At 37.0% G+C, this 24,427-nt stretch overlaps 1 protein-coding gene across 10 annotated transcripts in view; it reads left to right on the top strand.

The window, feature by feature from the left end:
• Positions 1 to 24,427, top strand: part of VPS13B (vacuolar protein sorting 13 homolog B) — a 1,080,499-nt gene that overhangs the window by 17,104 nt on the left and 1,038,968 nt on the right. For all 10 annotated transcript variants that reach the window (XR_011167006.1, XM_069081095.1, XM_069081089.1 and 7 more), the window contains exon 3: positions 9,436 to 9,579. Coding sequence is in view for 9 of the 10 variants with exons in the window: in XM_069081095.1 (XP_068937196.1) it covers positions 9,436 to 9,579 (144 nt within the window). In the remaining variant the exon portion in view is untranslated. The remainder of the gene's footprint in view (positions 1 to 9,435; positions 9,580 to 24,427) is intronic.

The raw sequence follows: 24,427 nt of genomic DNA, 5'->3' as shown, positions 1-24,427 counted from the left end.
CCCATACCTTCTAGAAGTGATTACAATAATAAGCTGCTACAAATAAAAAAAAAAGAATGATTGGGCAAAGAAGAAAGAGCACAGCTATAGAAATTTATTATAGGAATAGAAAAGACCCAGGTTTTTCTTCAGAGGGATACTGAAGCAAAAAAAGCCTCTTCTACACCAAAGAGTAATGTCAAATGGTCATCTGCCCAAAATAATTCATAGAAGAACTTAAAAAGACTTTAAAAATCAAATGAGAGAGATTGAAGAAAAATTAACAACAACAAAAAGAACAGTACAAGAAAAATAAGAAGACTCTAAAAAGTCAACCAACTGGAAAAGGAGATACAGAATCCTTTTGTTTTTTTTTTTGTTTTTGGTCTTTTTTGGAGGGAGGAAGGCAGGGCAATTGGAGACTTGCCCAAAGTCACATAGCTAGTAAGTGTTAAGCGTCTGAGGCCGTATTTGAACTCAGGTCCTCCTGATCCGGGGCCATGCTCTACTGTGCCACCTAGCTGCCCCCGAGATACAGAATCTTAAGGAAGAAAATGACTCCTTGAAAATTAGAATTGGGCAAAGGGAAGCCAGAGAAGTTATAAGAGACCAAGAAATAATAAAAATAAAATGTAAAGAATGAAAAAATAGAAGAGAATGTGAAAAATCACATAAGAAAAACAACTGATCTGGAGAACAGATCAAGAAAAGAAAACATAAGAATAATCGGACTAGCTGAAAGCTACAACTGAAAAAAGAATCTTGATATAATAGTACAAGAAATAGTTAAAGAAAATTGTCCTGAAGCCTCAGAACAAGAGGGGAAAGTAGGAATAGAAAAAAAAATCCACTGATCACCACCTGAAAGAAATCCAATGAGGAACGCCTATAGGAATATCATAGTCAAATTTCTAGAACCCCCAGCTCAAGGACAAACTATTTTGAGCAACAAGAAAAAAAAAAACCCAACGTAATATGGCAGAGCCACTATTAAAATCAGACGAGACCTAGAAGAGGCTATGCTAAAGACTACAGGTCTTGGAATACTTTATATTGAAGAGCAAAAGAATGGGAATTACAGATGAAAATATCATACCCAGCAAAATTAAGCATAATCCTGAATTTAAAAAATGAACATCTAGTGAATTGCCAGACTTTCAGGATTTTGTTGCCAAAAAAACCTCAACTCAATAGAAAATTTGATATACAAGATCCAAGAGAAATATAAGGTACACAGCAAAGACTAATTACCAGGACTTGATAAGGACAGACTGTTTATTTTTTATATGAGGAAATAGAAAATGTATGTTAAGATTGTTATTAGTACTTGGGTAGTTCTTAAGAAAATTTGGGGTAGAGCTGAGTATGATGTGAATCTAAAAAGTAACCATTTAGGAAAAGGTAAAAAGAATAATTATCTTATACAAATGAGGTGTGAGAGGAAGAACTGATACAGAGGAATTAGTTGGGGGAAGAGGGCTGATAGTTCTGGAACCCTACTGTTATTAGGAGTGGGTTAAAGAGAGAACAGTACAAAAATATCTGGAAGGGTATAAAGCTCTTGTAAATTCAGAAAGAAATAAAAGGCGAAAAGGGATCAGGAGTGGGGAGAAGATAAAGGAAGGATTAAAGGTCTTCTGAATTTATAAAGAAGAGGGGAGGGAGTAGGATAAGGGAGGGAGGTATACAAGGGTGTTTAGAGTAACAGTTATGGGAGGATAAGGAAGGGATCTTTGAGGGGGGTAAGAGGGAGTAGGTTAAGTAATAGGAGGGCAAGTTAGTGGGCAGAAATAAAGTAGAGAGGGGTGCCTAGGTGGTGCAGTGAATAGAGCACTGGCGCTGGAGTCAGGAGGACCTGGGTTCGGATATGGCCTCAGACACTTAATACAAAAAGTAGCTGTGTGACCTTGGGCAAGTCACTTAACCCCAAATTACCCTCCAAAAAGCAAAAAAAAAAAAAAGTAGAGGAGTTAGGAGGGATAGGAAATAAGAGAACACACAAACATAAAATAAAGATCAGTAGTAGAGTTTATTAGGAAAAAAAACCAGGGATAGTAATCATGATCTCTTATAATGTAATGTAATATCTCTTATAATGTAAAGTAATCATGAGACTTAAGTTTAGCTAAAATAGATTTAATCAAAAGAGAAAAATAGGATGAATACCCGTGCTTAATTTTATCCTTTTTGGAGTGGAGGGGAGGAAAAAAGAACAGAGTAAAAAGTACACAGTAGAAAACAAAAGAAAACTTATAAGGAATCAACAAAAAGATGGATATCTCTGAACATAATGTGTAGTATTTATTGTATAGGCTTTCTTAAAATGAAAATTTATTGTTTTATATTTTGAATTCTCTTACATTCTACTATGCACATGGCAATGCTTTTTTTCTTTTCTTATTTTGCATTTGTCTTAGTATTTAAGTTTATAATATATTTCTTTTTCTTTTCTTATTGTTTAAGTTTAAAATAAATTTTTTTTTGCCCTTTTTTTTTGGAAGGGCAGTTGCGGTTAAGTGATTTGCCCAAGGTCACATGGCTAGTTTTTGTGTTAAGTGTCTGAGGCCAGATTTGAATTCAGGTGTTCTATTCACTGTGCCACCTAGCTGCCCCAAATAAAGTAATTTTTAAAAAAGACTTCTCTTATGGTAGATACTGGCCAAAAGCTGACCATAAGCAATTTCATTTAGAACAACAATAGAAGTTTTATGATAGAACAAGTCAAGAAAACAAATCAGTAAGAATATATTATGTGCATATGTTAGAAATGGTGCTAAACACTGGGAATACAAAGAAAAGGAAAAGAAAAATTGCCTCTGCTTTCAATAAGCTTATAGTCTAATAGAGGACAAAACATGCAAATAACTATACAAATGATATATACATATATGTATGCATATAAATATATACATACATGTATTTACACATGGAATAAGAAATGGCACCAGCCTTAGGAGGGATTGGGAAAGGTTTCCTGTAAAAGGTTGGATTTCAGCTGGGACTTAAAAGGAAACCAGAGAATCTGGTGGATGGAGACGAGGAGAGCTTTCCAGACATGGATATTCCAGGCAGTGAAAATGCCAGGAGTCAGAGATGGAGCTTCTGATGTGAGGAACAGCAAAGAGGTCAGATAGCAAGGAGGGGTGGTAGTGGTGGTGGTGGTATAAATGTAGGATTTTAAGAAGTAAGGGTTTTAAGAAGACCAGAAAGGTAGGAAAGGTTATGATATTCAGGGCTTTAAAAACCAGAGGATTTGATATTTAATCCTGGAGATAATACAGAGCCACTGAAATTTATTGAATAGGGGGATGGCATGGTCAGAATTGCACATTAGGAATATCACTTTGATAGAGTAATTGAGGCAGAGAGACCAACTAACCAGCTATTGGAATAGTTCAGGTCTGAAGTAATGAGGGCATACCTGATAAATGTTGCAAAGGTAGAATCAACAGGCCCTAGCAGCTGTTTTGATATAATGATGGGGTAAGAGAGAAAATGAGGAGTTGAGGGTAACAGTTGTGAGTCTGAGTGATTGAGAGGATGCTGGTGCCCTTTGTTGTTAGGAAGAGGAGAGTGCTTGGTGGAGGTGGGGGGTAGATAACAAATTCAGCTTTAGACATGTTAAATTTAAGATTTTTATGGGATATTCAGTTTAAAATGTCTAATTGGCAATTGGAGTTGGGAAACTAGAGATCAGGAGAGAAGTTAGAGCTGGATAAAAAAGTCTGAGAATCATCAGCATAGAGATGATAAGTGGAATTAATTGGAGCTGATGAGATCACCAAGTGAAATAATTTAGAAGAGAAGAGGACCCAGGACAAAACATTGGGGAACACTCATCGTTAGTTGCATGCTCTGGATGAATCTCCAGCAAAGGAGACTGAGAAAGAGCTGATTGCAGGAGATAGGTTGCAGGAGAAGCAAGAGAGAGTAGTGTCATGGAAACCCAGAGATGAGAGTATCTAGGAGAAGTGGTGATTGGCAAGGTCAGAGACTACAGAGGTCAAGAAGAACGAGGATTGAGAAGAGGCCATTTGGCAATTGAGAGATTATTGATATCTTTGGAGAGAACAATTTCATTTGAGTGATGTTGTGAGGAGAGAAAAGAGTTGTATGTGGTCTTCTCAAGTAGAAGATCATTTTCTTCATGAAAGGGAGAAGAGAGAAGAGTGGAATGGATAAAATGAGTATTTTGAGGATGGGGTGACTTTGGTTGTGTTTGTATGCAGTAAGAACTGGTAGACAGTGAGAGACAGTGAGAGACTGAAGATAAGTGAGAGAGTGAGGATGATTTAGAAGGGGTAATCTGCTGGAGAGGATAGGGTATCACTTGTCCGTGTAAAAGGGTTTGCCTTGGCAAAGTGAGGCCTCCTCTTCATGTGATATAGGAGATAGTGGCAGAAGACCTTTGGGTGATGTGAGGAGGGGAGAAGAGGGAGCTTTTAGTGAAAGTCTGTTCAGTGAAATGAGTCAAGCTTCTCAGTTGAGAGGGTAGGGGTAGGGCAACTCAGGGTAGGTTTTTGAAGGAATGAAAAGGTTTACAAAAAGCCACAGTGTCTTATTTTGCTATACTGGTGATGTTCATTCATTTATGTTTTTATTTCATTTTCAATTCCATTGTCTCCCTTCCTCTATATCCTTCTCCTTACACTGAGAAGGTCAGAAACATGATACCCATTATATGTATACAGTCATGAAAAAACATTTTCACATTAGCCATGTTCTGAAAACAAAAACAACCCCCCCCCAAAAAAAATAATTCAATAGAAAAATATGCTTCAGTCTGCACTTCTGAAGTTCATCAGCTTGCATTCTGAATCCATCAGGTCTCAGTCTAGAAATAGATACTATTTTGTATCATGAATTCTTTATAGTCAGGGACTTTCATTATATGGATTAAAGTTATCAAGTCTTTCATAGCTGATTTTTCTTATTACAATATTACTTTTGCTGTGTAGAGTGTTTTCTTGGTTCTGCTCACTTCACTTTGCTTCAGTTCACATAGACTTCTGAGGTTTTTCTAAAGCTATCTTCATCTTTTGTTTTTTCTTTTGGAGGAAGGCAGGGTAATTGAGGTTAAGTGACTTGCCCAAGGTCACACAGCTAGTAAGTGTTAAGTGTCTGAGGCTGAATTTGAACTCAGGTCCTTCTGACTACAGGGCCAGTGCTCTAGTCACTGTGCCACCTAACTGCCCCTTCATCTTTTTTTTTTTTTTAAAGCAATTGGGGTTAAGTAACTTGCTCAAGGTTACACAGCCAGTTATTTCTGGGTGTGGTGCTTACTATCTGCACCCGGTTTTGATCCCCAGGTCATCCCGACACTGGGGTCGGTGCTTTTACTCGCTGAGCCACCTGGCCACCCCTAAGCAATTGGGGTTAAGTAACTTGCTCAAGGTTACACGGCCAGGTGTTTCTGAGTGGGTGCTAAGTGTCGGAGCCTGGATTCGATCCCCAGCCGGTGCACTTACTCGCTGTGCTACCTCGCCTCTCCAAAAGAACTGTTTTCTCCCTTTTTTTTTTTTTTGCCTTTTGGAGGGCAATTGGGGTTAAGTAACTTGCCCAAGGTTACACGGCTAGTGTTTTTGTGTGTGTGTGTATGCTAAGTGTCTGAGGCCGGAACCGAACTCAGGTCCTCCTGACTCTGGGACCAGTGCTTTACTCACTGCGCCACCTAGCCGCCCCTTCATCTTTTCTTATAGCACAGTAGTATTGCATCACATTCATATACCATAACTTACTCAGCCATTCCTCAATTGATGGGCATCCCTTCAGTTTCCAATTCTTTGCTGCCACAAAAAGAGCTGCTATAAATATTTTTGTACATATGGGTCCTTTTCCTTTTTCATTGATCCTATTTTCTTCTATTTATCCTTCTTTTTTTTTATCCTGTTCCCTCCTCAAAAATCCGTTTTGCTTCTGACTAATACTTCTTATAATCTATCCTCTCTCTTACCACATCTCCTCCCTGCTTCCCCTCCCTCCCCCATACCCAACTGTTATCTGTCTATTTATTTATCTTCTTTTCTCTTTGAACAAGTTCAGATGAGAATGTGGTTCAAGTATTGTCCACTCCTCCCATTTTCCCTCTTTTGTGTGCTTCTTTTATGTGAGGTTATTTTTTCCTGTCTTTCTCTCCCTTCTCACAGGGCGTTCCTCTTTCTAACCCTTCCATTCTTCTTGGGAGATTATCCAAACAAAATAGAATCATACACACATTTTCTGTCCAAGTAGACTCTTTTTATATATCCTAATGATGATAAAATTTGTTAGGGATTATACAAATCTTCTTTCCATATGAGAATATAAACAATTTAACTTTATTTAGTCTCATGATTTTTTACTCATGTTATTCATTTTATACTTTTCTTGGAATGTCAGATTTTCTATTCAGCTCTGATCTTTTCATCAAGAATGCTTGAAAGTACTTTATTTCATTAAATAGCCATTTTTTTTTCTCCCATGCATTATACTCATTTTTTCTGGGTAGGTTATTATTGGTTGTAATCCTAAATCCTTTTCATTCTGGAATATCCTGTCCAAACCCTCTTTCCTGTATGGTGGTAGCTGCTAAATTTTGTGTGATCCTCACTGTGGCTACATGTAGCTCCAGTCTTTCTTTCTGACTGCTTACAATATTTTCTCCCTGATTTGGAAGGTCTGGAATTTGACTCTGACATTTCTGGGAGTTTTCATTTTGGGATTTCTTTTAGCAGGTGACTGGTAGATTCTACTTCTACATTGCCTTCTGGTTCTAAAATATCTGGGCAGTTTTCCTTTATAATTCTTGAAATATGATATCCTGACTTTCTTTGTGATCATGACTTTTCAGGTAGTCCAGTGATTCTTAAATTATCTCTTTTCAATCTGTTTTCCAGGTTACTTTTTCCTATGAGATATTTCACATTTTCTTCTATTTTTGTTAGTCTTTTGTCATTAGCTTCCGTTTGGTCAATTCCGATTTTAAAGATTATTTTCTTCAGTATTTTTTGTACCATTCTTACCATTTGACTAATCCTGATTTTTAAGGAGGCATTTTCTTCAATATTTTCAGTTATCTTCAATATTTCTTCAATATTTTTTTCACTCTTTTGCCAGAGCTGTTTATTCTCTTTTCATAATTTTCTTGCATAGCTCTCACTTTTTGTTTTTCCTCTACTGTTCTCATTTGATATTTAAAATCTTTTTTTGCTCTTTAAAAATACATATGTGTATGTGTGTGTATCTGTCTTTCTGTCTGTCTATCTATCTATTAACTCCTTTAGGAATTCTTGATGGGCTGGTATCCAATCTTTGTTTTTCTTTTGAGGCTTTGTTTTCAAGCCATTGTTTTCTGAGTTTGTGTCTTTGAGTGCCCCTATCACAGTAGTGCCTTTTTATGGTCAAGTTCTTTTTTTGTTCTTTGTTTATCCTTCCAGCCTATTTCTTGACTTTGGATATTATGTTACAGTTGGACTCTGCCCACCTCCAGCAGGTGTGATTGGCCTGAGCTTCAGGCTTTGATGTCCTGCTGTATTCATAGCTACATCTTGTATGTGTTCTGGGTGTTCCTCTTCTGGTCCTTACTTAGGAGGGCCTTTGCTGTCTTGCTAATCAGAACTGCAGCTGCTTCTTCTCACACTGGAGTTATGATCTGGACCTGGGTACTGTGTAATGGAGATGCCAGATGGAAGGCTTAAGTCAGGTCAGTCTGGAATCTCTTTCTGATCAAATATTCATTCTCTTTACTGACTCTGGGTGTAGGGTGCACCTGGTGCTGCTTCCACTGCCACCACCACAGTTCCTGCTGCCTCCATGGCCTTTAACACTCACAGCTAGTGTTATCTCTGCTGTGTTTTATTGTGTTTTGGGCCAGCTCCCACCCCCTTGTCCACTCTTTCCTCCCTCCTAAGAGGAAGAGACCTTTCTTTCCTTCCTCCTAAGCTACTCTGGTCTGGAAAAATGACTCACTATGACTTTTTGTAGGTTATCCTACTCAGAATTTGATGTGAGGTGCTCCATCTTGACTCTGCCCCATAATGACTGTCTTCGAAAATGATAAGTTTGAGAGACCAGTGGCAAGCTTAACTTAGGCACATACATGTTCAATACCAAGACTACTATGACCTCTTCTAATAGTAATGCAAATAGAAATTCAAGTAGAGAAAAATTAACCTGGCTAATTGCTCTTTAAAAATATGTGTGTGTGTGTGTATCTTTAACTCTTCTAGGAATTCTTGAATTCCAATCTGTTTTTCTTTTGAGGCTTTGCTTGTATATGTTTTCAAGCCATTGCTACATATGTCCTCAAATTAAAAGTTGAAGTGCTGTGCTGAACTGGGGCAGGTACTAGGCAAGAATAGGGGATAGATAGGGAGAAATATTGTTTCTCTATAGTTACTAACTGGTTTATAGATCCCAGAAAATAAAGTGGACCTTTGCCTTGAAATTCATTTGTATGCCTAACCTTTTTCTGTAAAGTCTGTTTTGTTTTTACTTTTAAATTCTGTCTACTTTTATTACTGTGTATTAAATAGATAATAGATTTCTAGAGTTGGAAAGGGATCTTAGAGTAGTTAGTAAAGTGGTGTTTTAGTTTAATTCCCTCATTTTATAGATGTAGAAACAGACCCTGAAAGGTGAATACATGCACAAAATCTTATATGTAATCTAGCTATCTCTCATATTTTCCATAGTTCCCTGTTGTTATTGTATAAATTGTATAGACTCTGTGCTTCTTTGCTGATTCATAGGAGAGAGATTTGCTGAGGGCGAACTGGAAATTTTGGGAAAAGTAACTGGAGTTATTCATAATGCTTTAGTTGCTACTGCTGTGCCTAATGAGAATAAGCATTGACCAGATAGTAAACACTTAAAATTGTTGACAAAACAGTATCCAGATGCTCTTTTTATGTGGGAAAGACATAATAAATTTGTGTGACTTATTTTGCACTGTAGTTAAAGGAGTTATGCCATACTGTTATAGGCTTTATGAAGTAGTTTTTTTTTTTTTTTGGAGAGGGGAAGGTAGGGCAGTTGGGGTTAAGTGACTTGCACAAGGTTACACGGCTAGTTTTGTGTCAGGTGTCTGAGGCTGGATTTGAACTCAGGTCTTCCTGACTTCAGGGCCAGTGCTCTATTCACTGTGCCACCTAGCCACCCCTGAAGTAGTTATTTTTTAAAAAATTGTTTATTTATAATTTATTATAATTTATATATATAATAAATTATATTTTATGTATTATATAAATATATTTTTCTAATTTATAATAAATTATACTTTAATCCCCAGTTACATGCAAAAACAATTCTCAACATTTGCTTTTAAAACTTTGAGATCCAAATTCTGTGAGGTAGGTATGTTCACATTAGGAAATTAATCTTCTTTTCAGGAATAAATTTGTATTTTTTACCATTTTGATTTTAAAGTTAAATAACTTAATTTCTTAATTAATGTTCCTGTGATATTGTGTGTTTTAGGAACTGAAATTGCCATTCACGTTTTTAAGTGGACATATTCATGAATTACGAATCCATGTGCCATGGACAAAATTAGGTTCAGAGCCAGTGGTAATCACTATTAATACCATGGAGTGCATCTTGAAACTCAAGGATGGATTACAGGTAAAAAGTATTATATTTCTTGTATTTTAATAGCTGTTAATAGTATAGTATAGTGGAAGGAGCTCTGGCTGTAGAATAAGTGGACCTATTTGAATTATAGCTCTGCCACTTACTATGTTTGTGATCTTGGGCAAATCACTTAACTTCTTTGGGAATTAGTTTTTTCATTTTGTAAATGTGGGAGTTGGATCGAGTGACCTCTGTCTCTTCCATCTCTAAATTTGTGACCTGAGTATTTACGCTTTTCTTAAATTCCATAGAATGACTTTTGTATAAAATAAAACCTTTATTTTTAAATAGATCTAACTTTAAAAACTTGTATGTGTATTCTGGTCCATATAGGCAAGGAAGAAAGGGAAAGGAAAAAGCATTATATAGTACCTGCTGTGTGTCACACCCATGTTAAGCACTTTACAAATATTATCTCATTTGATCCTCTTAACAACCCTTTGGGGTAGGTGCTGTTATTATATAATTTATAATTTTATAGTTACCAAAACTGAGGCAGACAGAGATTAAGTGACTTGGCCAGGGTTACACACCTAGTAAGTATCTGAGGCTGGATCTGAACTCAGATCTTCTTGACCTTAGGCCCAGAATTCTATCCACTGTGCCATTTAACTGCTTCATTATACAGTAACTGACCTCATTTCAAATAGGGAAAACCAAATTTCAGATAAATCTTAAATAATCTTCAAAAAATATTTATTCTGATTCGAGCATGAACTTTTATCCAGGTGCATAGTATGCACTTCATAAATTTTTCTTGAGCAAATAAACTACTTCTCTAGATTTTTTTTTGTTTTTCTTATTTGTCAAAGTCACTTTACCAGTCACTTTCTCATAGATAGTGAGGTTCATTTATTATTTAATGTAACTGACAAACTACTTAATCTTTATATTGCTAGTAGACCTCTTTTAAAGTGTGTTGATATTTTAGTTGGTTTTTAATGGGACAATGATTTTCTTTTTGGACAGGAATGAGTCACATGAAAAACAGGTTAGATTTATCCCATTTAGGACTAAGAGGAATAGGTGGAAATTTTAGGAAGACTGATTTTGTAGAAAGGAAGAAAAATTTTGTAACCATTGTAACTATCAAAAAAAATGGCATGTGCTGAGTAAGTGTCCTGTCACTGCTATTCAGTACCAGCGGCCCAAGAGTAGAGAGGGACTATGACTAGTATACCACTGCCATAAAAATGTGCTTGGATAGGAAGGTCTATTGATGACAGTTAACCTTATTATTCTTCCCTCTTTGAAAGTGTTTTTACCAAAACAGGTTTCAAGCTGACAACTTTAGCTTAAAAAATTTTTTTTTAAATTTATTTTTTCATTTAGCAAAAATCTACTTTCTCCGTTCCCCATCCATTTGAGAAATAAAGGGAGAAAAATCCCCTGTTACAAACCTGTTTAGTCAATCAAAATAGAATTTCACATTGGCCATGTTTAAAAAAAGATGTCTTATTTTGCAGTCTGGGTCTTTAACAACTGTTTCAGGAGATGGGTAGCATGTTTCATCATTAATCCTTTGTAATTATGGCCAGTCATTATGATGATCAGAGTTCTTAAGTCTTTCAAAATTGTTTCGACTTTATAATAATAGTCATCTTTGTATAAATTGTCCTTGTTCTGTTCATGTTATTCTCCATTAGTTCATAAAGGTCTTCCCAGGTTTTTCAGAAATGATTATTTTCATTTTTTTTGCAGCACAATAATATCTCATAACATTTATATTGCACAACTTTTCAGCCATTCTCAATTGATTGACATTATCTAATTCTTTGCCATAACAAAAAAATACTATAAATATTTTTTTACCACCTTATTCATAGTTACTTTTATTTAGAACTAATCTCTCACTTAATGTATCCTTTTTAGCCCTTTCCTTCTTGTTTACTTGTTAAGTAAAATATATTTCTATACCAGACTCTTTGTGTGTGTGTGTGTGTGTGTGTTTTCAAGGTTAAGTGTCAGCACTTTACCTCATCCCTTCCCTATGATTTTTTAATAGACTTACATATCCCAATTATGTGAAATAATTTCCCCTAGCTTTCCTTTCCTTTCTTTCCCTAGTGTATTCCTGTTCCTTTTCCTTCCCATTTTTCTTTTAGGATCATTAAGACATAGCCAAACCACTCCCATGCTTTCTTTCTTATTTGATTCCTTTGTTCTCTAAGGATAATAAGTTTCAGAGGGGACACATATCATCTTCTTATATTAGAATATAAGCATTTTATCCTTGTTTTGTCCCTTATGACTGTTATTTATATTTTTATTTATATTTATATATATTTTATATTTATATTAAATTTATATTTGCCTTTTTATGTTTCTTTTGACTCCATTATTTGTCCTTGAGAGTTTTTTTTTGGTCTTTTCATCAGGAATGCTTGGGAAATCCTCTGTTTCATTAAAGATTCATCTCTTTCCCTGTAGGATTTTACTTAGTTTTGCTGGATAAGTTATTCTTCACTGTAAACCTATCTTTTTTGCTTTCTGGAATATTGTACCTTAAGCTCTCTGCTACTTTATAGTGGTGTCCGCTAAATCATGTGTAATTCTTTTTTTTTTTTTTAAAGCAATTGGGGTTAAGTAACTTGCTCAAGGTTACACGGCCAGTTATTTTTGTGTGGGTGCTGAGTATCTGAGGCTGGAACCAATCCTGGGTCTCCCAGTGCTGGGGCCAACGCTCTTTCTGCGCCACCTGGCCGTCCCAATCATTTTTAATTCTTACTATGGCTCCTCAGTATTTGAATTCTTTCCGAATGCTTTCAGTATTTTTTTCTTTGACCCAGAAGCTCTGGACTTTTGACTATAATATTAGTTCCTGGGAGTTTTCATTTTGGTGTTTCTTTCAGGAGGTGACCCGTGGATTCTTTATTTTTACTTTTCTCTTTGGTTTTAAGAGGTCTGGGCAGTTTTCTTGAAATATTCTTTTCCGTATTCTTCTGGAGAGAATATCTAGGCTAGTCCTATGGCTTTCTTTCCTAGGTTATTAAGTATTATGTTATTCCAGGATCTCAGGGAGAGGTCAAGCTGAGGACCTGCAAGCTTTTATTGCTTCCAAAATGGTCTTCTCCAGGGGCAAATCAGATTGTTGCCACCCTGATCATGTTCTGTAAGTTCCTGACCTGAGTTTAAGTTTGAGCAACATGCTTGTGGGCTTTTCTTCTTTGGAGTTTCATTAGATTGTTGATAGAATGCCAGCTAGAAAGCTCTGATGTTTTCAGAATGATGGAACCGCAGTCCCTCCTTTGGTCTAGGATTTCTGCTCTGTTTATTTCTCTACAGGTTTTAGACTGGACTGATAGTTGGAATTGAGAAGCTGCTCTGCTTCAGGAGTCAGTCTCTCAGCTGCTTCTTGTTCTGACTGTTCCTTGGTCAGGACACATACCAGGGCCTTAGACAGCTCTTTATCCTGGAATACCTCTGTGTTCAGGTCCCCTTCTCAGTCCATCCTGTATCTGTGACCTGGAACTTGGGTAGTAAGTGATAAAGTTGCCAGTTAGGACATACATGAGGTCATGATGTAATTACCATATCTTGTTCTGTTACATATCCTTGGTTCTCTTTAAGTCCCTGGGTACTGGAATGCTCCAAGTAGTCCCTGGCTAGACCCTGTCCTCACTGCCCACATACTTCTCCTACCTTCTTGCTATGCTGACCTCAGCCAGCAGATTGACTCACTATGACTTTTCTTGGATTTCCCCATCAGGATTGGGTCAGGTAGAGGAGTTTTATGGGGAGGAGGTAGGGGATTTCTTCCTTCTACTTAGCCATCTTGGCTCCCTTCCCACCCTAACTTTTATTTATTTATTTCTTTTTCTTTTTTGGAGGGGGGAAGGTAGGGCAATTGGGGTTAAGTGACTTGCCCAAGGTCACATGGCTAGTTTTGTGTTAAGTGTCTGGGGCTTGATTTGAACTCATGTCCTCCTGATTCCAAGGCCAGTGCTCTATTCACTGTGGCACTTAGCCGCCCCCCCTCCCCACTTTTAAATTAAAGTTACATACTTGTTTCCTTCTGTATTTGTCACTACTCTGGATATTTCTAGCTTAGTTTTGGGAATGCTATAGTTTACTTACTATTGTTAATACCCTCTTATCTTTTATGAGTTCTTAGCATGAATTGGTATTATCCTTTGTAGGGTCTGCCCATCAGATATTTGGAGGTCTTCATGTAGAGAAGGTATAAAAATAAAAAAAATGAAGAATCATCTTGCCTTCAAGAAGCTTATATTCTAATTGAGGGAGAGAGTATTCATAAGAAAGGCGTATCCAGGGAGGGAAACTTTGGTCCTGAAATTGTGGGATGTTGAGTGGAACCCTAGGGGAGTAGATTTGCCACACCTCAGAACAATAGTTTAGTTGATTTAATCACAGTTCTTGGTTCCAGAATTGGTGTGAGAGAGAGGAAGATGAAAAAAGTGGTAGCAAGGCTGTTGGATGGGCTGTGGAGGAGAGGGGTGGAGAGAGATAAAAATCATCAATCAGCAGAGTAGGGATGACCACTTATTGGTATACATTCTTTGGACTGGAGTAGATTACTCCATGTTCCCTTCTAAATCTTGAATTCTGTAATTCTATGGTTGTTCTTTTGTAGGAAGGCAATATACTGGTTTCCATATATGGGCCACAGTATATACTTATGTTAACATGATTGTGGACTGAAAAAAGAGGTAAAATTACTTTCTCAATTTAGTTTTCTTTTGTCTTCATTTAAAACCTGAGAACTGGCCACTCTAAATCTTTCTCATGTTCAGCTGTAGAGAAAATATTTGGGAGTAGTAGGATTTTGAGGCTTAGGGACATTTTTAGTACAGGTTTCTTCTAAAACATCCACAGTTTTTGGTGACTAATAATATGTATAAGTTGTAGGAGTGGTGCCTATAGTTGGATCAGAGTATAGGTTAATGTTATTTAATTTTTGGTACATAACTTCTAAATTTTCAATTGAAGGCATTTCTAAATTGAGATAAAATAGCCTTTTTGGAGAAAAATAAATTTTCTACTTCATGATTTAGAAGTTGTTTTTTTTTTAATAGTTTATTTTTCCTTCATTCTTGCTCACATTTATCAAGTCATACTCTTCTTCCCAGGGACATGAGTACTGATCTAACAAAAACTTTTCTTTTAGGAAGCAAAGCAAATAACTCTAAAAGCAATTTAATATTATTTCTAGTTCTTCCATCATAGTATTAGTATTTTTTCTACAACAAATATCTTAATTTTTTTATTGCCTTTGAGTTGTTTTTTTTGGGGGGGGGGTATAACCTTAATTTTACTTTAGTTTTTCAGAAGAAGCTCTTCTAGAGTCATATTAATTCATGAGTGATGTTAAAATGAGAGTGCTCATTTTCATTAGTAGGATAATTTTGGTGTAATCTAAATATAGCTTTAAGTATTATGAAATTGTTTAGGGTTATTGTTGAACTATTCTAGTTATTACATTAAAATAGGTTGGTCTCAGATTTTTAAATTTAGTTCAGATCTTTTTCTTATGCAAATCCTTTATGTAAAATCTGCATTTTATAATTTAATTTTGGTTTTATAATTTCTAGAAATACACAGGCAAATGATATGTTCCTGTGGAAATTTTATAATTTACTCACTGGGCTTTAAATTTTTGGCAACATGATTTAGAAATCTGTACATAATTACATTGAATTTTTACATTAAATTTATATTCTGTAATATTTAAATCAGTTTTAATGAGAATCAATCTATTCTTGGAATTTAGAGATTTATTTTTTGGAAAAATCTGGACTTGGTTATGCCACCCATGCAGTGCTTCATAGTAAAAAAAAAAAAATCCAGACACTAAGTATTTTTTCAATGAGAAGGTGGAAGTTTCAAGGCCAGATGTCCCATAAGAAACACATTTTAGAAGAAGCAAATTACAACTAATTATAGAGGCTGCAGAAAAAGATTCGTAACACATGACTTTGTGCAACCCAGAACTAATATTTGATATTGAACCATGCAGATGGCTACTGCTGGAATGATCAGATTTCCTGCTTGCGTGGTATTTGAAACTTGAATTTTCTGGTGCATACAGCAAAAGGTCAAGTGTCATGAATGTAAAGCACTCTCCAAACAAGTATTTGTTACAGATGTTTAAAATTCTGGAGTAGAAAGGATTTTTTGAAAATTACAATTGACATTTGGACAAATTATTCAATGGTAGGTACACCCTTAGAGATTAACACTTGTGTTTTTGCCAGTGATAGTCTCAATCTTTGAGTAATAACAATGTTGATGAGAATGCTTTTTAAAAATTTCTTTTGTTATTCTTGACAAAAAAGAATGGCCTGATTTGTTAATGATTTTGCATTTATTGGTCAAATAGACTTTGTGGTTCCAGCAATTTTTTGAATTTTACTGTATCATTAAATTTGGATTCACATGAGCTGAATAAAAGACCCTTAAAAAAAAAAACAATGAAAAACTTGTTTATTGAATTGAAGTAAAATTGTGGGAAAAGTGAAGGGGATCTATGGAGATGGAGTTATAAAAAGTATGAAAATATTTTAGCCAAAATGTTCTGAATATATTTTGAAAAGCCTGAAGTTGAATGTCCTATTTCAAACAAGAATACACCACTAAGATGTAATATTGCTAAACTACCTTTGATTCAATTAAATATTTTTGGGTAAGGCATTGTGCCACTCATTGTGGGGCATAAAAAAATGAATGAACGCATTTTTGCCTTTCAGGAGCTTGTAATATATTTGGGGAAGCAATAATAAATTGGATTAAATGGCTTCTAAAGTCTCTTCAAATGTCTGGATTCTCTGAACTTAATTGTCGTCAAAGTAATATCTGAATGTCAGTAGTTTTTTGGGTCATATTGAATTTCTCCTTCTGGTTTATGAAGTTTATCCAGAGGAAGTACTTGTGATGAGAACAACACAAAAATGTTAGAGGGAGTCTGTTAAAATTCTTGAAGACTTGGTGTGGTAGATTGAAAGGTGGTCACTATTTTAAATTAGGAAGGTTTGGGTTCAAATTTTGATTCTATTACTTATTGACTTTGTGACCCCAGGCAAATCAGTTAAACTTTCACTGTGCCTCAGGCAGCTTTCTAAGGCTTTAAATTGAGGAGTACATGCAAATTTGTATTAGTACAGGTAATTTTGACATCAGAAGTTCTCTATACTAATGAAATTGTAGGTTGTTTAAGAAAACAAAAAAGTAAGAATTCTGGGTGTTAAGGTGGTCTTTAGTGGAATAGGACTTGGAATTTTTTGTTGTTCAGTTGTTTTCAGTCATGTCTGACTCTTAATGACCTTTTTTTGTGTTTTCTTGACAAAGGTATTGGAATGGTTTGCCATTTCCTTCTCCAGCTCATTTTACAGATGAAGAAACTGAGGCAAATAGGGTTAAGTGACTTGCCAAGGGTCACACAGCTAGAAAGTATCTGAGATTGAATTAGGCCTGGTGCTCTGTCCTCTGTGCTACTTAGATGCCTAGATTTATGATTAGAAAATCAGTGTTTGAATTCTGGCTCTGCCCCTTACTAAGTGGGCCAAGTCATTTAGGCTCTCTGAACCCTGCCTACATCTTGGTTTTGAGGAGATGCTCAAATGAGCTACATAAATGGGATGACATGGCAGCAGCTTTGGATTCGAAGTCAGAAAACCTGGGTTCAAATCCACCACTTTTGCAATTTTCTGCCTTCTGTAAGAAACCTTTTCCAGTACTCTCTAATCTTAGTGCCTTCCTTATTGAACTTTTATTATATATTTAAGAAGAAATGTAAGTTGTACATAACAGAGATGTGCAATTTCATATATAATTCTCTTTCTGTTCTACTACTGATATGGATATAACCATTTTATTTGATATTTAAGTTCATAATTAAAGAAATCACAGTTCTGTTAAACCTATTGCTCCAAATCCCCCCTTTCCCCCATATCTGGCAACAAATAAACTAATAATTTGGTGCAGTAATTTGAGGCATCTTCTTTTACATTATTCAACTTGTAGCTTTCAAAGTTGTCTTTCTTCTCTGTGCTTCTTTCAGGGCCTTCTTCTGCTCTCTGGGCTATAATTTTGTTTAGACTGCCTGAATGACCATCCTTTTTAATTTTTCTTTTTTTTTGCTACCCTGTCCTTGCTCTCCTACCTTCCTTCTGTGCCCAAATTGTGAGACTGGGAAAGTACTTATAACAAATATGCATAGGCAAAGAAAAGAAATTTCCACATTGTCTGTGTTCAAAAAGGTTCATCTTATCCTGAATTTTGAGTCTATCTCCACAATTGTAGTCATCCATTCCTCAGAGTTCTAAGTGTTTCATAGTTATGATGATGATTTTTTTTACAGTGTTGTTATTTTATCAGTTCTTCTGACACTGATTATTTCACTGTTCATATAAATCTTTCCAGGTTTTTCTGAAACCATTTCAACATCTTTAAAAAAAATGACACAATAATATTCAATTACATTTATGCCATAATTGTCTTATCTTTTCCCCAGCTGAGGAAAACCCTCTGGTGATACAAGTCTCATTGGAACGATCAGTATAAAGTATTTATTTTAGTTGAACATTTATTACTTTCTTTCCCACTTGATGCCGTACTTTTACCTTCTGCCTTTGTTCCTTGTTCACCGATCTGGCCATTTTAGAGAATTTAAAAGATTATTGTTATAACTTATTTTTTTCTATTAATTTGACGTTTGACTTTGCATAAGTAATTGATTTTCAAATTAGCAAATAGAATACTAGTGTGGAACTGTGTTGGCACAATTATAACGGTGTCTAGAATTTGGGGAAGTTGGACCCATTCTCTGCAGTGATCTCTTCCTCTCAATGATGACTTCGGGAACTGGGCTGGAAACATATTTAGTGGTTTGGGGTAGGGGGACACTGCTATTTCTAAGGCTCTTGCATTTAGGGCCCTGCACAGTCTCCATCAAGGTCTGAAGGAAAATGATGGTGGTAGATTGACTTGCCTGGCATATGCTGCCTCTTGGATTTGTAGTGGATCTAATAAGTATGATTTTTCTTGGTCATCTGTGGCAGACTTAACAATTGCAGGGAAAGTAGACAGTAGCGGATACTCTAAGATGAAGATTAGCAAAAGCACGGTTCAGAGGGGGAAATGGATTTGTAATATGACTTGACTGTAGAGTTCTAAGTTGGTTAGAGATGCAATTAAAACAGGATGTGGGTGATGAACTCAAAATAATGAGGAATCAAGAAGCTAAAGGTTACGATAAACACAAAATTCAGGCTCAAGAAGAATGAGGTTATGAGAGAGGTGGAAGGACAATTTTGGTCAGTAAGAGGAAGCTCAAAGTAGTAGAACTCCACTCAAAGTAGTATATCAGTTCAGTAGTACCAGTTGAAAAGTGGGTCTAAAACTGAGGTCAAAGGTACTGGAAGAGTTAATAATATGTTAAAATCAGCAAGAACAATGGAAGGGAGTAGAGAGGAAGAGTTAGATATTGAAGTTGCAGATGGAAGGAAACATCCATTTATTGTGCTTACTTATGTGCTAGATACTATTTTAAACATTGGGGATATAAATTTAAATAAAAAGAACGACAGTCCTTGTCCTCAAGAAGGTTATGTTCTAATGGGAGAAGTTATTTTTCAGTTATTTCTGACTCCTTGTGATCCCTTTTGGGATTTTCTTGTCAAGGATACTGGAGTGGTTTGCCATTTCTTTTTCTAGCTCATTTTACAGATGAGAAAACTCAGATAAACAGAGTTAAGTGACTTGTCCAAGGTCACCCAGCTAGTAAATGTCTGAGGCCATATCTGAACTCAGATCTTCCTGACTCTAGGCCTGGTGCTCCATCCACTGTGGCTGCCCATTCTGCAGAGTACCAAACCATTATTTTTCTATTTCCAGAATTTATACGTAGAAATTATGGGTTATGCAGCAATGAACACTATAATTAAGGTTCTACTGGCACTTCCATTATGACCCAGTATTTTCATTCACTCATAATATTCTTAAAGAGTTTCTTTTGGAACTTAAATCTTCTCATTCTTTTTAATTCAAGTTGGATTTCAGAACCTTCCCCTCTTTCCCCCCACCTCCTCACCACCCTACTGACTTAACCCACATTCATTTTTCTTGAGTAGTGAAAATCTAAAACAAATTTACCTTTCCCAGTATAGGAAAAAATGGAAAAAAAAAAGACCTGCTGAACTTAGACACTTCTAACCTAAGAAGCATTTAGACTTTAAAAAGAATGAGAATAACTCCAGTAAATAAAAAGACAGGAACCAAGGAAACTAATATAAAACACTTACCTTAAGCCAAGTTTTGTTTCTGTTTACCATAAATTTTTGTCATTTATTTTATCTAGTCTCATCTGGGATTTCTCTGCAGCAAAGCAATCCTTTGATTCCTTCTTAATTCTCTATCCTGTTATCAGATTGACTGTTGCAAATCTTTTCTCCCATTCTTTCAATTGAGGACAGTGCTTCATATTTTTTTTTCCATTTTTCAAATGCTTTATTAACTTCTGATTTACATCATTCATTTCCGCCAGATTTTGAGTTGCAAATTTTCTCCCCGTTTTCCCCCTACCCACCTCCCCAAAATAGCAATTCCACAGGATATTACCTCCTCCAATCTGCTCTCTCCCATATTTTCTCCCATACCCCTTTTGATTTTTCCGGTAGGGCATGGTGGATCTCTATGCCCCAGTGCCTGTATATCTTACTTCCCAATTACATGTAAAATAGTATTAATAATAGTATATATATATTTAAACGTTTGATTTTAAGCCAAATTCAATGAGAATAAGGTTGACCCATTCCCTTTTGCCTTCCTATTCTTCCCCTCCATTATAACCATTTTCCCTTGCCTCTTCTATATGAGATAGTTTAGCCCATTCTGTCTCTCCCCATCTCCTCTCATTATATTCCTCTCTCACCTCTTAATTTCACCTTTTAAGTATCATCCCTTCCTATTAAATTGGTCCTGTGCCCTCTATCTATGTATACCTGTAAACATATATACACACATTCACATATGTATTCATATGCCCATATACCCTCATATATAGACATATATATATGTATATATATGTAATTCTATTCCCTTCAACTATTTTCATACTGAGAAAAGTTTCATCAGTCACAATTATTGTTTTTCCATGTAGGAATGTTAATAGTTCAACTTTGATAAGTTCCTTATGATTTCTTTTCCCTGTTTGCCTTCTCATGCTTCTTGTATCTGAATATCAAATTTTCTATTCAACTCTGGTTTTTTCAGCAAGAATGCTTGAAATTCCTCTGTTCCACTGAATGACCATATTTTCCCCTGAAATATGAAACTGAGTTTTGCTGGGTAGGTGATTCTTGGTTTTAAACTCTTTTGACCTCCGGAATATCATATTCCAAGCCCTTCGATCACTCAGTGTAGAAGCTGCCAGATCCTGGGTTATCCTGATTGTGTTTCCACAATATTCAAATTGTTTCTTCCTGGATGCTTGTAATATTTTTTCCTTAATTTGGGAATTCCAGAACCTGGCTATAATATTCCTAGGAGTTTTCTTTTTGGGATCTTTTTCAGGAGGTGATCGGTGGATTCTTTCAACCTCTGTTTTGCCCTCTGGTACTAAAATATCAGGGCAGTTTTCTTTGAGAACTTCCTGGAGGATGATTTCTAGGTTCTTACTTTGGTCATGGCTTTCAGGTAGTCCAATAATTTTTAAATTATCTCTCCTGGATCTATTTTCCAGGTCAGTGGTTTTTCCCATGAGATATTTCACATTGCCTTCTATTCTTTCATTTGTTTGGATCTATTTAAGAGCATCTTGATTTCTCATAAAGTCATTAGCTTCCATTTGGTCCAATCTAATTCTGAAGCAATGATTCTCATTGAGCTTTTGAGATTCTTTTTCCATTTGGCAAATTTGGCTTTTTAAGGCATTCTTCTCCTCATTGCCTTTTTGAGCCTCCTTTGCCATTTGATTCAGTCTGTTTTTTAAGGTATTATTTTCTTCAGTAAAGCTGTTGACTCTCATTTCATAATTTTCTTGCATTGTTCTCATTTCTCTTCCCAATTTTTCCTCCACTTCTCTTATCTGCTTCTTAAGGTCCTCTATGGCCTGTAACCAGCTTGTATTTTCCTTTGAAGCTTTTGGTGCAGGAGTTCTGACTTCACTGTTTTCCTCCTGTGCCATGCCTTGCTCCTTCTTGTCCCCAAAATAGAAGTGTAATGTTGGAATCTTCTGTCTGCTTTGTTTCCTTTGCCTGCTCATTTTGCCACTCAATTATTTGACTTTTGGGCTTTTTGCCACAGTAGGACTCTGCCACCAGACAGGGGAGTTTTCGTCCCAAACACTGGGGTTTTCTCAGCTGCCAGAGGTCTTAGATAGGTGCCCTCTCTGAGGTCTCCACACGCTCTGGCAAGCTGGACACACACCCCAGGACCTCCACCCTAGACTGCAATCCAGATCCAAGCAGGTTAAAGCAAGAGCGATTACCCCTCAGACTGGTGCTTGGTCCCCCTAAGCTCTGCAGGCCAGGAGCTGAAGTTGCCACTTGGAGCTGGCAGGCTGTGCTGGAGTCTCAGTGGTTTCTCGCCCCGGGGGTAAAAGCCATGCACTCCCACTTACTGGGTCCCAAAGTCCAGACTGCACTGGCCTCTCACCTTGTCCTTCGCATCTGTGTATTGATAAATCTGGAAACGGTCACAGCTACTGCTGATCTGGAGTTCCTCTGGCAGGCCGCTATTTAGGCCCGCCTTGGGGCTAAAGCCTCCACGTGGGGCTGGGTTCGGCTCCCAGAGCGCTGGGCTGGCCAATTCTTAAGGCCTGCTGGGCTTTCCTCAGTGGGAGGTTAGCTTCTCTGTGTCATTTTGTGGGTTCTGCAGCTCCAAAGTTTGTTTAGAGTGCCCTTTTTACATGGATTGGGGAGGGTGGAACCGCGGGAAGGTCATGCTTCTACTCCACCATCTTGGCTCCGCCCCCCTAAAATTATTTTTCTAAAATGATCATGTCATTCACCTACTCATTAAACTTGATCACTCTTCGTTAATTCTGGGAGCAAATAAAAACTTCTGCATTTAAAGAAGAGTCCCAACCTACCTTTCCACCCTTATTATATACTTCTTTACATACTCTACAGACCAGTCAATCTGGGGAAGCTACACCTGTGGAGAAGGGTCCAGCTCTCCCTATCAGTTGTCCAGCTGACTGTCACACACAAGGTAGACAAGGCATCTTGATAGAGAAACAGGAGGCAGTCAAGTGTAATGGTAAGGGAATTTGAAGATCTTCCCTGCCCTTTGATAGGCTCAAGTGAATTTGAGGACCTTCCCTTATGTGAAATATACTCTGCCTCTAATAGGCTGAATGTGGTCACATGGAGCCTGTGGTGGGAGGCTTGTTTTTCAGGAATGCCCATGCCTTGTTACTTTCTGATTAGGCAGTGGGTCATGAGGGTTGTGATGTTCTTTGACCCTGGAGAAGGCTATATATACACTGATGTGAGGTTTTGCTTTGGGGCTTCCTCATGGGAAGAGTTGTATGATTTGGCCAGATAAGACTCTGGGCAGCCGTTGAGCCCCCTGGCTTTGAAAACCCAGATATTGGTGCTTCTCTCTCTGGTGACTAACTGGGTATGGATGTAATGGTCAGATAGCTGGAAGCCCTGTCTGTTGGTTTGTTTCTCTGTATTTTTTTGTCTGCTTGTAACTTTTATTTGTATTTTCTCTGAAGTTCAGGGTGCTGACTTTTCCCCCTGAACTAGGTAAATGATATATGCTTGATTAAAGTAAGATATCTAAACCCTTTTTGAGTGCCTTTCCTTTAGAAAAGCAGATCAGAGGACCTGTGCTAGCAGCCATCTTGTTATACCTGGGCAAGTAAAATCATTATCACCTGTACTACCATTTTTCTTCAGACCCTGATGGAGACAGCCCAGGACCACGAATCCAAGAGTCTTGGCAGTAACAGTGCTTCCAGTCCAGTGCCCTCAGCCAACATCCTGGGAAACAACACTTATTCCTTTAGGGGCTGCAGCCACAGCTCCTGGAAAACCAGACAAGAAAGTTCTCACCACCAAAGTCCTTGACACTTTATACCAATATAACTCAATATCAGAAAGTTATTTATCAGTGGAAATGACATTAAAGAAAAGACATTGTCTGCTTTGACTGCTGCATCCTAATGATTATGGGATCTTTCCATTTGACTTGCAGCTGAAATCTTACATATGTGTTGTTTTCTCCATTAGAAACAAGCTCCTTGAGAGCCAGGACTGCCTTCTTTTTCTGTTTGTATCCCTTGTTGTTGCTGTTGTGTTTGTCCTTTGCTTTTGAAGAGGACCATGGCATCAGGGAAATAATGACATGACTTGCAGTTGAATTTGATTTGAGTGAGGGAGGGCTGTGCAACGTCACCAGCCTCACTTTCTCTTCCAGAGCTATCTGTATCTAGTGACCAGATGGATATTCTTAGGGATGACTGGAGATGACCCAGGATACGGTGGAAGACCTTGGCCCTTTTAGGCTAAGGCCTTTTCAGGTACTCACTTAGAGTGAGGTTATGCCCATTCAGTGAAGAGGCCTCTTTAAGAAGTGATGAATATCTGATCACTGGATCCAGATGGCTCTGGAGGAGAAAGTAAGGCTGGTGACCTTGCACAGCCCTCCCTTACTCAAAGTCAATTACAAGTCATGTCATCATTTCCCTGATACCATTGTCCTCTTTTAAAACAAAGGACAGACATAACCTGTGAGTAGATGGAGCTGCCTGAATGGGGACCCACCTAATTGGGTAACTCATCTCGTCTTCTCCCTCTTCTTCTCTTTCTCCTTCTCTTCAAAGGAGGGTAAATTTTGATGGCCAGAAACTGCTCACTTAACTTGGGGTTTC

Source organism: Petaurus breviceps, unplaced genomic scaffold (assembly GCF_028583685.1).
Source record: "Petaurus breviceps papuanus isolate PSGF00001 unplaced genomic scaffold, PetGlider_PUasm1.0 98, whole genome shotgun sequence".
Taxonomy (NCBI): domain Eukaryota; kingdom Metazoa; phylum Chordata; class Mammalia; order Diprotodontia; family Petauridae; genus Petaurus; species Petaurus breviceps.
This window is presented reverse-complemented; position numbering and strand designations above follow the sequence as displayed.